Source organism: Triturus cristatus, chromosome 3_2 (assembly GCF_964204655.1).
Source record: "Triturus cristatus chromosome 3_2, aTriCri1.1, whole genome shotgun sequence".
In the NCBI taxonomy this organism is placed as follows: Eukaryota; Metazoa; Chordata; class Amphibia; order Caudata; family Salamandridae; genus Triturus; species Triturus cristatus.
In genome coordinates, this window is record NC_140584.1 from 792,077,774 (window position 1) to 792,093,624 (window position 15,851).

The window sequence follows — 15,851 nt, forward strand, 5'->3', positions numbered from 1 at the left end:
ATATAAATAATTAAAAAGATTTTAATTTATTTAACTTCATGAATGTTTATTTTTAAGTTGAAATATATATTTTTAAAAACTGTAAAATAGTACATGAAACAAACTTTTAAAACATAAATAAAATGAGAAAAATGTGTTAGACGTCTTTATCCTATAAAAAGAATGTAATCAATGATATTATTGCTTACAAACATACATCTAACATGTTTTCTTATATTTCTAAATACAAACCCTTCTAAAAAATACCACAAACTGTTTCTACTACATAAATATAACATTAAAACACAGGATTTCAGACTAAAATTATCAAATTAAATAATCACACTCCAACATAAACCATTTTTAAGAAAGTGTTGGATACCAAAGGGGTAATATTTACTATTCCCATTCCAATCTAAACTAATTTGAGGACAGTGTTGTACACTGAAGGGGTGACATTTACTATTTCCACCCCAATCTAACCTAATTTGAGAATTGCTATTCACACTCCAACCTACACCAATCTGGGGAAGGAATTTGGCACTAAAAGGGTGATATTTATTATTCCTGCTCCAATCTACAAGAAGATGCTGGACACTAAAGGGGTATAAAATACTATTCCCACTCTGATCTAAGCCAATATGGGGACAATGTTGGGCACTAAAGAGGTGATATGTACTATTCTCACTCCAATTTAAACCAATTTGGGGAAAATGCTGGGCACTAAAAACATGTCATTTACTATTCGCACTCCAAACTGTACCAATTTGGGGAAAGTGTTGGACTCCAAAGGAGTGACATTTACTATTTTCAATCCAATTGAGCCATATTGGGAAAGGTGCTGGACACTAAAAGGGTAACATTTACTATTACCACTCTAACCTATGCCAATTTGAAGAAGGTGTTGGACACTAAAGGGGTAGAAAATACTGTTTTCACTACATCTAAAAAGATTTGGGGACAGTGTTGGATACTAAAGGGGTGACATTTAGTAGTCCCACTACAATCAAAACCAATTTGGGGAAAGTATTGGATTAGAAGGGTGTCATTAACTATTTCCACTCCAATCTAAACCAATTTGGGGAAAGTGTTGGGTAGTAAAATGGTGTAATTTACTATTCCCATTCCAACCTATCCCAATGTGGAGAAGGTGTTGGACACTAAAGGGCTGACATTTACTATTTCCACTCCAATCTGAGTATATTGAGGGAAGATGTTGGGCACTAAAAGGGTGAAATTTACTACTTCAACTGCAATCTAACCATATTGAGGGAAGGTGTTTGACACAAAAGGGGTGTCATTTACTATTCCTACTCCAATCTTACCATATTGACGGTGAAGGTGACAATTTTAGGAAGTTGTTGGACGCTGAAGAGTTGAAATGTACTAATTCCATTGCAATCTAAAACATTTTATACACAGTAATAGAAATTAAACATTATGGGCCTGATTTCGATGTCAGGTGGAATTCCTTTTGCCCGACACCGACTCGTTCCTGGGACCGAGCGAATGAACACTGTTCGGTCACATTCCTACATTTCACTATGGGAGCATGTATTCCAGACGTAAACCTGCCATAATGCATGATCCCACAGTGAAATGGGAGGTGCATTTCATCCCAGCACCCCGTGGCGGGTGCCACAAGGTGCAAGGTGCCTGTCACGAAGTGCAGGGATCAGTACGGGGCACCATAGTTTCCCTCTTGGCCTCCTTCAGGAGGCCATGTACCAAAGGAGGCCCTGGTGGGGGCCCCCAACACGCTTTCCAACATGGTTTCCATGTCAGAGAGGCCGGCATGGAAACCATGTTGGAAACCGTGCATTGTAATCTAAAGGGCGGAAAGGCCCGCACTTAAGATTACTGGCTAGATTCTGACTGGCTGACAGGCTCTCTGAGCCCATCAGAAGCCAGCTGTAATGACCGGCCGATTTACTTTCTGACCGCCTATATCTTAATTAGACGACCGGAAAGTAAACTGAGGTGCCCATTACGATGCATTTTGTAGGGCTCCGACCATCGGTCGGAGCCTTCTGAGCCGTATCGTAATTGGCCCCTATATATAAACACAATCAATGCTCCATACTCACACACAATCTTTTACCTAAAATGTAATCTAAAAACCACACTAACCATAACAACAAACCTATATATTCATATTAAACATTAACATATAAAAAAGGTATTACTTAACATAAATGATACATTTTTTAAATATTTACTATAATTCCTAAACTTTAAACAATAAAAAAAATCCAAAATTAACAAACATAAAATGTAAAATATAAAACCAATTAGAAATTTAAAAAAATTGAAATCTATTTTTAATATTTAACTATAAATATGAAACCAAAACATTAATACTTTTATATTATGTACATTTATTTTCCAAACACATTATACAATTTTAAATGTGTGCATAAAAAAATCTAATTATTTTATTTTTATAAAATAAATGTATATTATGAAAGGTTCAAATTATTTTCATAGTTTAAATCGTGTTTTTTTATATTTAAATTCCTAAAAACATCCAATACAGTTAATATAGATTTTAATTAATTATACATTGAAATGTACCAAAATAAAATTGTAATATATTAATTTGCATATTATTAAAACAATCAAGATACAATTTACTTTAATATGTACACTTTTTAAAATATTAATACAACAAAAAATGCAAATGTCAACAATTTAATAAATAATAAATTATCTTACTAAAACACAAATAAACATATAGAATCAAACACACTACAATACATTTCATACTAATTAAATTAACACTTACAAACAATATTACTTAAAACAATATTTTGTGTGTGTAAATTGTGATTGTGATTGGTTATCCATGATTGGCCTATTTGATTTACTGGTAAGTCCCTGGTAAAAAGCACTCTGTGTGCCCAGGGCCTGCAACTCAAATGCTAATAGTGGGCCTGCAGCAGTAGCACTGATTGTGCTGCCCACACCAGTAGCCTTTTAAATGTGACTCAGACCTGTCACTGTAGTGTCTGCACATGCAGCCTTTAACTGCCATGTTGACCTGGCAAATGCACCCACTTACCAGGCCCTAACCTTCTTTTTGCCTACATGTACGTCACCCCTAAAGTAGGCTCAAGATACTCCCCTGGACAAGGTGCACTGTATGTTAAAAGTAGGACATGTACTGGTGTGTTTTACAAGTCATCATAGTAAAATACTGTACATTTCGTTTTTCACTATAAAAAAGGCTGTCTGTCCCCTAAGTTAACAAGTGTAACTTTCCATTGGAACAAGATAGATAAATAGAGTTTAGGCTCTCTGAACTCAGAATAAAATAACATCTTATAGTTAAGGTTTTTTTTTTATTCTGTGTTTGAAAATGCCTCTTTTAGAAAATGGGCATTTTCCTGTTTAACCATTTAGTGTGCCTCTGTCTGATTGTATATTCACCATCTGGTTTAGGGGTGACAGGGGCTGGGGATGTGCATTCACTGTAGATAGTCACAAGGGGAGTTGAGGTGTGTTCTGCCTTTCCTGGGTAACTCATGCCCAGGCTAAATAGACATTGTCTGCATTTAGAGGGGTGGGAGGAGTTTCACTAGCACCAGAATAGGCTATGTCTCCTTTGCACAATGCTGTCTCCACCTCCTGTGGTCCAGCTGGACAATGGAGGACAGAACTTGTTTAGACTGAGCTCAGAGACCGTTGCCACAGAGAGAACAAAGAGAAAATGGGGTATAGTAATTGGACCTAAAATTCCAGTACTTAAGATCACTTCCGGAAACAAGAGGACCCTGTCAAGAAGAAGAGCTGAAGTCCTGTGTGAGGAGTGCTACCTTTTCGGTGGTGTGAGGGGTAAGTTGGCCTATAGTTGTTTCCTATATCTGTGGGTAGAGGAAAAGGACTGACTCTTTTTCCCCTGCTATGGTGTCCTGCTTGAGAAGATCTTCACCGGCTAGTGTGTGCTTGCCTACTTTTGTGGAAGACTCACGGACAACAAAGTATTCTCCGTGCTCATCTTGAAGATTTACCGAGCACTGTGTGAAGTCTGCTCTCCCACTGCCAGCACTTGAGGCACTGTGATTGGGTGTGCTGTGTCAGGGGCTGAGGCACTGTGCGAAGCGTGTGCCTTGATGGGGTGGAGCACTGTGCCAGTGTGTGCCATGTTGAGAGCTGAGGCACTGTACTAGCGTATGCCATGCTGGGGGGGAGGCACTGTACCAGCGGGTACTGTGTTGGGAACAGAGGCACTGTGCTAGCATGTGCCATGTCGGGAGTGGAGTTGCAACAAACAACTGATGGACGGAATGCTGACAATGCAGACATTCTCCCCCAGTCCAGAGATCTGGATTAAATCCATCGTTCTTTTGCCCACTACGCCACCCCAGTTCAGACATGGCCATATGCAAATCAGTCTTGACCCTGTGCCTCATGGGAACAGTCCAGCCCGAACTGCCAAGCCATGTCTTCCCTGGACCGGAATCAAGCATCCTAGGACCGGTTTCTGGCTATCAGCCGTCATCAGCCAGGATAGCTGGACTCCAGTGGCGTAGTGAGCACGGGACCCACGTCTGGGCATACCCATCCCACTTAGGGCGAAAAGCGTTACAACAAACAATTGATGGACGGCACTATACCAGCATGTGCTGTAATTGAGGGTGAGTGCCCAGGAGATTCCAGAGTCTCCCCCATTGCCTGGTGACCCCAGACGTGGGCTCTAATTGAGGACGAGGGAAGAATTCTGCTTGTCAGCACCACCAGTGCAAAGGGGATTCCTGAGCCTCCCGCCACATTGCCTTGTGACTGCAGAAGCAGACATGAGCGTACTCCAACTGTAGCTGAGTGAAAGCACTGCCTCACCACTGGAAGTTGCAGAAAAATTGCACAGCCCATCGAAAGGATGACCAAGACTGCCATGAGGGACAACAGCGGTGTGACCAGCCCAGTGGCTCTGAGGGGAGATCCCTAGTGCAGAGAGCAAGTTGGACCGGCCTCAAGGAGATCGAGACCAGAGTCCTGCCTCTGGCCATGTAAACCACCCTGCGGGTACAGAACCAGCGAAAACTCGGAGAAGATGGGAGGAGAGAATTCCCATAGCTTTCCTGAAGGGAGGCAGTCCCAGGAGGTGTGGGGCTGCTGTAGATGGTCAGAAGACCGCATGGGCCACAACAAAGGAACCAGCCCTGTCAGCCGCACTGGTCCATTTGTGAGTACCGCCTTCCCCCAGAACTGATTGTTGTCAATACCGGACCCCTTTTGGCTACTGGCATTCCTTTCTTTTTTGTTTATTTTGTGTATGTTGGAGAACTGCTGTTTTGGCCTTGTGAAAGATTAGGTAAATATTATTTATTTTTCTAAACTGGTGTGGTGCCTCTTCTGTGATGTTTTCACTGCGTTACTGTATGTTTGGGTGCAAAGGCTTTACATATTGCCTTTGGTATACGCCTGTCTGCTCGTGACAACCTACCAAGGGGGTGAGCAGGGGTTGGGTTATCTAAAGTGTGTTATCTCTCTACCTGGCTAAAGTAAGGGTCCCTACTTGGGGGAGGTGCATACCCTGGCCAACTAGAGACCCCTATTTCTAACAGATATCCACTAACTTCCAATGTATGTCAACATCAAAATCAAAACAGAAACTTTATGGCTATGTTCCAGGCCTCTTAGACCTCCCTCGTGGCTGGCAATGAGACCGTCCTGCCTAGGGAATCCCCACAGATAATTCAGATAGGGTGGTCTGAATTCATGTTCAAAGCCAGCCTGTGATTGGAGATTACATTTGTGTGATGTTTTCTGAGACTAAGCAAGAAATAAGGAAGATCTTGTGATTTAAGAGCGACATACAGGCATGTTCTATATATAATATTGGCAAGCATGTCCACGTGGTGGTGATTAGGCTGGAAAGGCTAGGGATGACACCAGCAGAACTGTCTCATTATTAGAATGAGATGTAATTCATGGAAATGTAGCAGAGATGACTCACAGACAAGCTTAATAGATGAGTAGAAGTGCTTGAGAAGGGACAAGTTACTAATCAGGAGCATCCTGACATCTCTGAACTTGAGTAATATATAATTTCCCCTGTTAGTGAACTTTTATAGAACCATGAAATGGCCCCTATGCATGCTGATGGGGCCCTTCGTGTTTACTCCCCACTCCAAGCACTTCTAATTAAGCATGGCATTTACAAAGTCAAGAAGATTATCTTGGACTGAGCAAATAAGTGTCCAAACAGCAAGTTTAGAGGGGACCACACTTCTTTTTTCCTGGATACTGATCAAGCAACAGTGGCTAGGTGATGTGAGATGAGGAGGTATAATCTCATTATATTTCAAATAACAATACTGTATACACTACATAAACCTATCAACTACATCACACAGTAATTACTTACCCTGCAATTTAGAAGTTAGATTAATGTAGTAGATGCAATATTATTATAAGTCAACATTATCAACCTCGAAAGAGAGTCATGCAAACAATATAAATGTATCACAATGGCAATCGCCACTGTGTAGTTATAGGTATATCAAAGTTTTCATAGGGGAAGTATCTTTTGTTTTGCCAATAACTTTGCCTCTTTCATAGAAAGTTTTGTGCTGATCCGTCATATAGAGGCCAAGACAAATGGAGGGAGAGAGGTCCGAAAACACTGATTTCCCATGTTAATTTGCATCAAAAACTTTGATCTCTAATACAGACAATAAGGCTGAACAGAATTACAACAAATTTGGCTTTAAATTAAAACTTTCCCTCAAAAGCAAGCATTTTGTAATTTTCTTTATATCAGTTCAGACGTTTTTGAGAAACTAGTGTTTAAAGCTGGACTCGGGTTAGGCATGAAGGAGTTAAAAAGTTAGGTATATCTGGCTATTTGGTCCCGTGGGAGTCCTGCATAATGAAAAAATTGCTGCATTATCAAAAATTTAAAAATGGAGCCTCATGATTTTCCGAGGGATCCTTTTCTCCCATTGGCCATTTCTGTACTTTGGTACCAGTGCTGGTGCCAAGTGATCTGATTTGCTGGTTGCAACTTAGAAAAAGGTTTTTTAAAAAGGGAAACCAGGGGCAGTTTAGGGACACCCTGATCCCCGAGGCATTTGTGGGGGACCCAGAGGGACAGTCCCAAAGTTAAAATAAAAAACATTTGGGCTGCGGGTACTACCTCTGCCCTAGTCTACAAACCCCCTGTCATCCCCTTAACATACACTACCCCGTCTCCCTCACACCCCTTCTCTGTCCCTTACCCTTACATATACTACCCCTACCCAACCTGCCGCTATCCCTAACACCACCCCAACCCCATCCATTTCCCTTAGGCCTAAAACGCGAACTCCTAATTAAAAAAAACTACCAGACCCCCCACTGAGCCCTAAACACTGCACCACCCTCCCCTAAGCCCTAAAAAATACCCCAACTACTAATTCACCTCCCCAAGCCCTAAAATACTGTCCCTTGACATACACTACCCAACCCCACCCCCTCACTGTACCGTCCACTGCCCTTAGGCATAATGCCTTAACCCCTAATTTAAAAAACTACCCCAACCCCGAGGCTTAAAAACTACTTTGCCCTCCCCTAAGCCCTTAAAACAACCCTAATCCCCCAGCCCTGAAAACTACCGGGAGACCACCCCAGCACTGAAAACTACCCTGACAACCCCCCCAGCCCTGAAAACTACCCCGACCCCCCAGCCCTTAAAACTTCACTGACTCTTTCCCAGCACTGAAAACTACAGCAGACCTGAAAACTACCCCCAGCCCACATCCCTGAAAACGACCCCAGCACAGCCCCACTTACCTCACCGCATCCTCCCCTCTCTTCCTTGTGAGGTCCCCCAGCCCTAAAAAGTACCCTGTGCCCACAGCACAGCCCCCAAAACTACCCCTCTGCCCCCAGCACAGCCCATAAAACTGCCACACAAGCACAGCCCAGAAAACTACCCCTTCACCCCAGTACAGCCCCAAAATCCACCACACCACTCCCAGCACAGCCCCATTTACCTCACTGCGTCTTCTGACTCTCTTTCTGGTCAGGTCTTTGACCGCGCACTGCTTTGACCACACATATGCATGGTTAAAGCATGTGCTTGGTTAAAGCAAGCGTGGTTACGCTTGCGATGTTGGAAAACACGTGGCTGAGACCGCGGTGTCCCGACTCTTTCCCTAAATTAAGCACCGCATTTAACCATCTAAGTAGCAAGCACAACATTCTGACAATATTGCTCATTGTACTATCCATTTCTTCTGTTAATTGCCAGCAAAAAATAATGAGGCAAACTGCCTTTGTGTGCCTTCAATCTGGTATGTCCAATCCCAAAATGACAAGCCTAGACGTCTGGCATAGGCTGTCTGCCTTTTGATGTTGTCAATGCTTGTTTTATTTTGTCATGGTTTTGGAACCTGCAAAAACAAAAAATTGGCTAAGAGTAGAAATGCATTATTAGTCTCAAAGAGTCATATTGCGTTAGTATTCCTAGCTTTGAAGGGAACTACATTGAGTGTAGATGTGCTTCTTGTGAGAGAGCAGAACACCACCGCTCACAGTGAAGTTAGACAGTGAAGTAGGATAGCCCATTGCCCCATGTTATATGTTGTAGTGGGTTGAGTTAAAATGTGAATGACACAAAATCAGACCAATGGACAAAGATGACTACCTGAAACCGTATATAAGTAAGTACATTATACATATCATTTTTATAAATAAGTCTTGAATAACGCCTGACCTAAAAAATGTTGTATGTTACAGATAAAATGCATTCTAAACAATGATCCAAAGCTCTTTCCCAATAGAATCCTACATAAAACCTTGAGCATGAAAAGATAATTACCAGTGTGGCACACTTATGCAATATTACATTGGTCTATTGTTGCTGAGGCAATGCATGCTTATTGGGGCACCATTATATGCGTCACTCTTTTGTGATGCATATGTTACTTATTTTCTTCATAGAAGAGCAAAAGAAGGAAGTCAAGCACAGATTGTCCTAACCACAGTCGCAGCTGAGGTCAAGCTGTGTGCTTTCACTGTTGTGGCCTCACACTTTCTGTTGTATTTTAAGATGCCATAGCTGAAAGAGAAAATAGACTACAAGGCTCTAAACGTAGTAGCCATTTTGAAAGATAGCATTTACTGACAAGCACATATGGTAACAAAAGTATCACAGCCTGTAATTAAATTAAGAGGGTTAGTTTAGAGGTATTGTTTACTATTTTATTTTTTCCCCCTCCTCTATGACCCAAAAGTACACAGGGGGTACCTTTTTCTTTTCTTATAGTGTACACAATATTTAGGACACAATATTTAGGTCTGACAATATTCTGAAAATGTGCCAGTGCCACATATGGTTCGGAAACTATGTTACGGAATTTACATACCTATTACATTGTATTTTAATATGTTTTAAGAAGAAAAATAAGTTATATTTTTCTTTTTCTTTTAGAAGCTGCTGGTTCTGAGAAATTCTGCTATGAGAAGCTTAATACAGAAGGAACAGAAAAGGGAAACTGTGGAAAGGAAGGGGATCGATGGGTCCAATGCAACAAACAGTAAGTTGATGTTTAAATGCTTCCCATCACAAAACAAATTATCATAAATTTGCATTCATCCATCAATTATATATCATTGAAAGCCTCAGACTTACAGAGTGAATTAATACAAATACCAGGAACACTCAGCAACATCCCAAGTTACTTATTCCTCAAGGGAGGGTAGAAACACACAGTCCTTCAGATATTTGAGTTAACAAATAGGTTTTAATTAAGATAATGGCTTAAAGATTGCCCAATCCATGGGACATATCATTATGCTAACTTCTTCACTAGCCCAGTAGGCATCTGTGCATGCTGTTGGCACCTTTAGTCCATATATTAACTCAACATATCTCTGAGTTTCTAACACCCGATCTTTGAAATAAAAAGAGGCAATTACTGCCCCGTATTTCTAAGCTTTATTTGCCGCAACAATGCAAATTGTTATGAAATGTTTTAAAGTCTAACAAGGAAATACAATTAAAATGTCAAATGAATTGCAATTTACAAATAAAATATAAAATTATTGGAAGAGTGTTTATATTTTATTTCAATAATGCATTAGATAGCCAAGAATGATCTTGCAGCAATTAACCATTTTAAAATACTGCTATTAAATAATAAAAGAAAGTAGCAACACATTTGCAAAATTATGGAGGATTAAAATGTTGTCAAAAATTCCATTCCACCACATAGAAAATTATAGTTTTTAATTATCTTTCCAATTCAAGGTAATTGTTGAATTGCAATATTAAGAAAGAAATTTCCCATTAGCGGGAAGGGAATGTTAATCACTAATAAGCCCTCTCAATAAAATGGATAAAAATCAAAATTAACTTTAATATTTAGAATATTTTAATCATTATTCTAAATTGAGATCCACAATAAATTCACAAGTTTACAATTGAAGAATAAATAAAAAGTATTTGTATAAAATGTATCTTGCCAATAAGTATCAGATGAGATAGCACGAAAAGTGTGCATCAAAAAAGTAACTTCTAATCAGGAAAAAATAAAGAGTGTTTGTGATGCCAGTAGATCTGTACAAAGTGAGGCCCTTCTTCCAAATATTATTCCACATGTCTATTGACCAAGAAATAGTTACTTCTAATTCCCAGTTCATTTCTGTTTTTAATTTATTTTAAGTATAAGTATAGGATCAAGACTAATATACATTTTAGAGGCACATGTCACAGCAATATTTTGAGATAGACTTGTTACAATCCTAATAGTGAATCAATAAGGACAAAAATAGCTATGGAACTGTCTTGTAAACCAAGTTAAAAGTTAAACTATTTCAAAGAAAATGATTCATTTAGGTTGCAACTTTCACCTGTCGACATTCTCCAAAAGAAATCTGTTATTAGTTTTAGCATCCTCATTATACTAAATCAGCAAGTCAAAAATGAATCTCTTTTTGAACAATCAGTAGAGATTATGGTATTTAAAATGATGCACATGTTTTATAGAATTGGTAAGGAATTTGTAATCAATTTCAAAAACATAGATTAAAACTCATAAAAGAGAATGACAAATCAACGCTCTTTCCAAATGTACCCAAGTAGGCAAGGTATCAAACTCTGAATCTAATAATCAGAAAGCAACTTATTTTAAAGAAAAAAAATGTATGGTATAACAAAATATCAGGAAATCTAATTCACCCAGTTTGATTTAGCAATTTCAATCTATAGATAGAAATCTTAGACTACTTTCAATTCCACACAAATGTAGATAATAATACATGCGTATTGGTAAAAAAACATTTTTGGAATATTCATAGGTAACACAGAGAAGGACTATAAGATTATTAAAACATGCATTGTTTAAGTGTCTAACCTGCCTCTCCATGATAAAAACAAAGGGTTCCATCTTACTTTTAAACTAGGAACTTGAACATGGATGAATATGACATTATATTTTATTGAAACCTTTTTAAGTGGGTCACGTATCGAAAGATTATTTCCCTCATGCTTCAGTAACCTTAGCTTCATCTTGAGAAATAAAAATTATGTTCCCGGTAAATTGTTTTTTTTTTCCTTCAATTACTCCAGTTATCTTCTTGAGGTTTGTAGATTCCAAAAACAAGACAATTAACATAAAGCAACATCTGCATTAAGAGATCTCTTGCCAAGTCTACAAGCTCTTTGAATATTAAGGTTCACTAACTCTGGGTTTTCTAAAAACTTGGTCAAAAATATTTAAGAGGTGAAATCATGTCACATCCTTCCCATTGATCTACAACTTCATAAAACCCTAAATTATTACACAGGTTCTATTTTCAAAATGTTCTGCATGAAGTTTAAGTTCTTTAATTTCTGTCTCTAGTTTAGTGTTTCTTGATCTCAAATTATTCTTCATTCAACTTCTTCCTATTTTTCATATTATAGACCATTTGTCCTCATTATTGTTTACACTAATATTTGATTCGTTCGTGAAATAATTAAGAGTTGTAATTTTATCTACAAGCACTTTTAAGGTAGGTGATGTCGAAGATTTAGGGCCTGAGTTTGGTGGTGTTGCAGTGGGCTGCCATACCAGAGCCCTGCTGCCACACCGCCAAACCTGTAGTCAGACCACCTACCAGATTCTGAATGGAATCCAAGTCGGACAGTCCTGCTTTGGCAGTCCCACGGCACTACCTACTAAGGCTCATATGTGAAACCTTAGAAAGGCAGCGATGTGGGAGCACCAAAGCACATTCCTACATGGCATGGACTGTGCAGTTCATGCCGTGTTGGAACAGGGGATGCATACAGACAGGAGGGCACACTATGTGCCCCCCTGCTTGCACCCTCGGCCCACTTAGTTTCCTAATAGCCACCCTTTTCAAGGCACGCTCACCACCATGAAAAGGGTTGCATTGAGGATACTCGTAATATGCTTGGCGGTGCCACAGCGGCACTGCCAGCATATTGTGGCCTTTGACCACTGCCGCAGAATCACGGATCCCTAGCAGTTGCAGCGGTCCTGTGATGGTCCCACCGCCACACTTGTAATACGGCAGTCGGACTGCCAGTGCAGAGGTACGCGAACCGCCACCATGACTACGTAGTAGTAATTGGGCCCTTAATCAGAGATAAGGGACTCTTTTAACAGAAGAAAGTGACAGTTGTCTGGAAATAGTGAATTTAAACAACACTCTTTTGTGAACTTATGTATATATACTCTATAAACAGAAACTAAGAGTCACTTGCAGATTGACCGTTGCTGTTTGACAAAGTTATATTCTATCTTGGTAGGTAACCATCACATTCAATGAACAAGATACAAAGATTGCATCTATCTCTGTGGCTTACCATTTAGCATTTAGTGTGAGGTGTTATTTTATGATAAGTACTTAACTACAAATTGACTGCCTGTGTGATCACTGTGTGGACACATCTCTACTGGTTATTATAAAGGCCAGGGAAACTTCCCACACTGCCACCAATGCCTGCATCAGACTTTGAGAGTGTGATACATTTACTGACTCAGAGCTAGCCTTTTAGAAAATAATGCTGACAATACCGTATATCCTCTTAAAACTGAATGCAAGAAATTATCATTTTTGGAAGCATTATGGATTTTGTAACAAAACTCCCAATTACAATTAGCATATATCAACTGGAAATATCAAAGAGTCTAAAAAGACCCATGTGCTAGTGACAATTATCCATAAATGCTATTTGGATCTGTAATCTTTTACAATATTGTCTTTTAAGCGCGATGCACAATTTGCTGTGACTTCTATGTTTACATGGTCAGCTAATACAAAAGATACCTGGTGGTAATTTGACTTTGCCATGCAAATCATAGCATTAGTGATAATCTTGAAAGCAAATCGGGGCATTATGTTAGCACATGCTTTGTAGCCTTGATCTGTACATCAGGGGCAAAAACAATAGGAACACACTGCTGTTATTCTGGCTTTTATTTAGTTGTTTGGTCTGAATATCCCATAAAAGGTTTCATATTTTCTCCAGTCACAAGCTAAATATACAAAATCTGAGGCCAGTGTCTTTAGTAGAAGCCTAATTATAAATACAGATACACCCTAGTGAAGGTCTTCTGACTTCCTGCTCCCCAACAGAGAGGATGATTAAGGTTAGAGGATCTTAGATCATTGGGCTTCCATTGCATGAGATATGAACTACTACTGAGCTGCTTCCTTGAATTCTTGGAACTCTCTGGTGTCACTAAATGTTGGTGGTTCCTGACAGTTTCCCTGAGAGATGGCTAAAAGTCTTTATGGCACCTAAGGAACAAAAGGGACTAAGGGGCAGATGTATCATTGTAGCAGTTTGCGAGTCCTTAATAGTGATTTTTAGCGAATCGCTATTAGAGACTCGCAAAATGGTATGTAGATAGAAATAGCAGTAATTATTGCAATTCCTACATATTCCTTAATTGCGAATCGCAGATTGCGTTTCGTAATTAAGAAATCCCTTCCCATTCATTCCTATGTGCCAGGAGACCCAGAGGAATGATTGGGAATTGCATGCGCGTACCCAATAGTTACTTGACAAGGGTCAAGGGTTCCAAAAGGACACCCTGTTGCACCCCTGAAAATGTGCATGTGTGCACATGTGGCGCACATACATGCCCTAGGTGCATGTATGTGTGCCACATGGCACTTTGAAAAAAGCAAAAAAGTGCTTTTTTCGAGGAAATCGCAAACTACCACCGACTTGAAGTTGGTGGTAATTTGCGATTCCTTACAGCAATATCGCAATTTGCAATGGCTACTAGAATATCATTTAGGGAATCACAAATTGCAATTCACAAAATGCATGCGCAAAATAGGGAATCGCATATTTTGCGATTCCTTATTTTGCGAGTCGGTTTTTCTTTCCTGCATTGCACAGCTAAATTGCGATCGCAAACGCTGAAATTCTGTGAATTTCAGCATTTGCGATCGCAATTTAGCTTGATACAAGAGAGAAGAAGCTATCAGAATGAAAACTCTGACATCATGGGTGGAGAGCAAATACGGTGTGAGAGCATATTGAATTCAAATCTCAGAGGCTTTTGATGAGATTGTACAACAGTGATGAACGGGTGGGTGATATAAAAGACCAATGCTATGCACCCCAAGTCTTGAACTGACTGCCTTATAACTTTCTAGTCCTGGAAACCGGAATATGCAATCTACACATAATAGCCCCTGAATGTCTACTCTTGTGGAGGCTGGAAAAAAACATTTAGAGCACTTGCACAGTCAAGGTCACTGATATATTGCACCAATTCCTGAAGAATTCCTGAATAATAAATATGTAGTACAACTCTACCATCTAAGTTCTACTGAGTAGTAACTTAACCACTGCAGCAAAGCATTACTTTTGCAGAGATCCAAGGGAAGGCTGGTAGGAACTATTGGTACCTATCTGGAAAACCCCCAAACTGCCCAGGCTGAAATGCCTAGCCCTATTCTAAGAACATGGAGCAGGACAATTGAAAGTGGCAAAATGGAGACAAAATATGAACACAACCAAAGAAGTCTCCAATGGTATCCTTTGACTTTGTACTATGTATCTGGTGTTCTTGGATATAAACTTTAGTTTTCAAGTTTCTTATCTTCATCCAGAGGTCCTGCTCAGCACATATGATGTCATGGAAGGTACTATAGGCACATGCCTTCACTTAAAGATTAGAGGATGACATATCAGCTTTCTGGTTTATAAGGTCATCTCCTCTTCCACTCACCATTCTTGATTCAATGTCTTGGAAATGACTCTAGGCACAGGACTTCGCTTCAAGATTAGAGGGTGACCTATCAGCTGGCTAGGTTACCAGAGGACCTCCCTTTACACTTACTAGAGGACTACCCACCCAGTCTATAGATTTCTGCCAACTCAGTGGGGATGCTTCTGGCAAATTGTTTCTAAAATGGTTGGTGCTCATTACATAAAGCAGTAAAATGGCCTGCCCCACACAATGGAAGTGGTATTCTTATTATGTATTCTAGAAACACCCCCGCCCCGAAAATGAATTGTCCCTGAGAAAACTTCTTATGGAATGGGGACATATGCGACTTTTTCTACCATGGACGTTCTTGCATGGTGGTCCAAGGCATAACAATCCCACCACGTCCCTTGTAGACTCTGGTATCAGAAAACCAGGCTCATCTCACTAAACTGATATTTGCTCCATCATTAAGAAAAAGTGTAAAGGTAAAATCTTTAACTGACCTCTGTCTTTACATCCATACCTACACATGAATTCATGTTTTTGCTGGAGGTCTGCAGGTCCTACTTATAACCAAACAAACTTTGGAAATGTCACTTTCCTGGATTTAGTTTCATATAAATGTTTTTTTTGCCTTATGGCAACACTTGAACAATATATCTTTTAAGTTGTACTTTTCTAGATAGTGGTGTATATTGCATT

General features: G+C 39.6%; 1 protein-coding gene across 2 annotated transcripts in view; it reads left to right on the top strand.

Moving 5' to 3' along the window:
- ADAM23 (ADAM metallopeptidase domain 23) overlaps nt 1–15,851 on the top strand; it is a 731,894-nt gene that overhangs the window by 629,276 nt on the left and 86,767 nt on the right. For both annotated transcript variants that reach the window (XM_085648912.1, XM_085648913.1), the window contains exon 21: nt 9,398–9,503. In XM_085648912.1, coding sequence (XP_085505038.1) covers nt 9,398–9,503 — 106 coding nt within the window. The remainder of the gene's footprint in view (nt 1–9,397; nt 9,504–15,851) is intronic.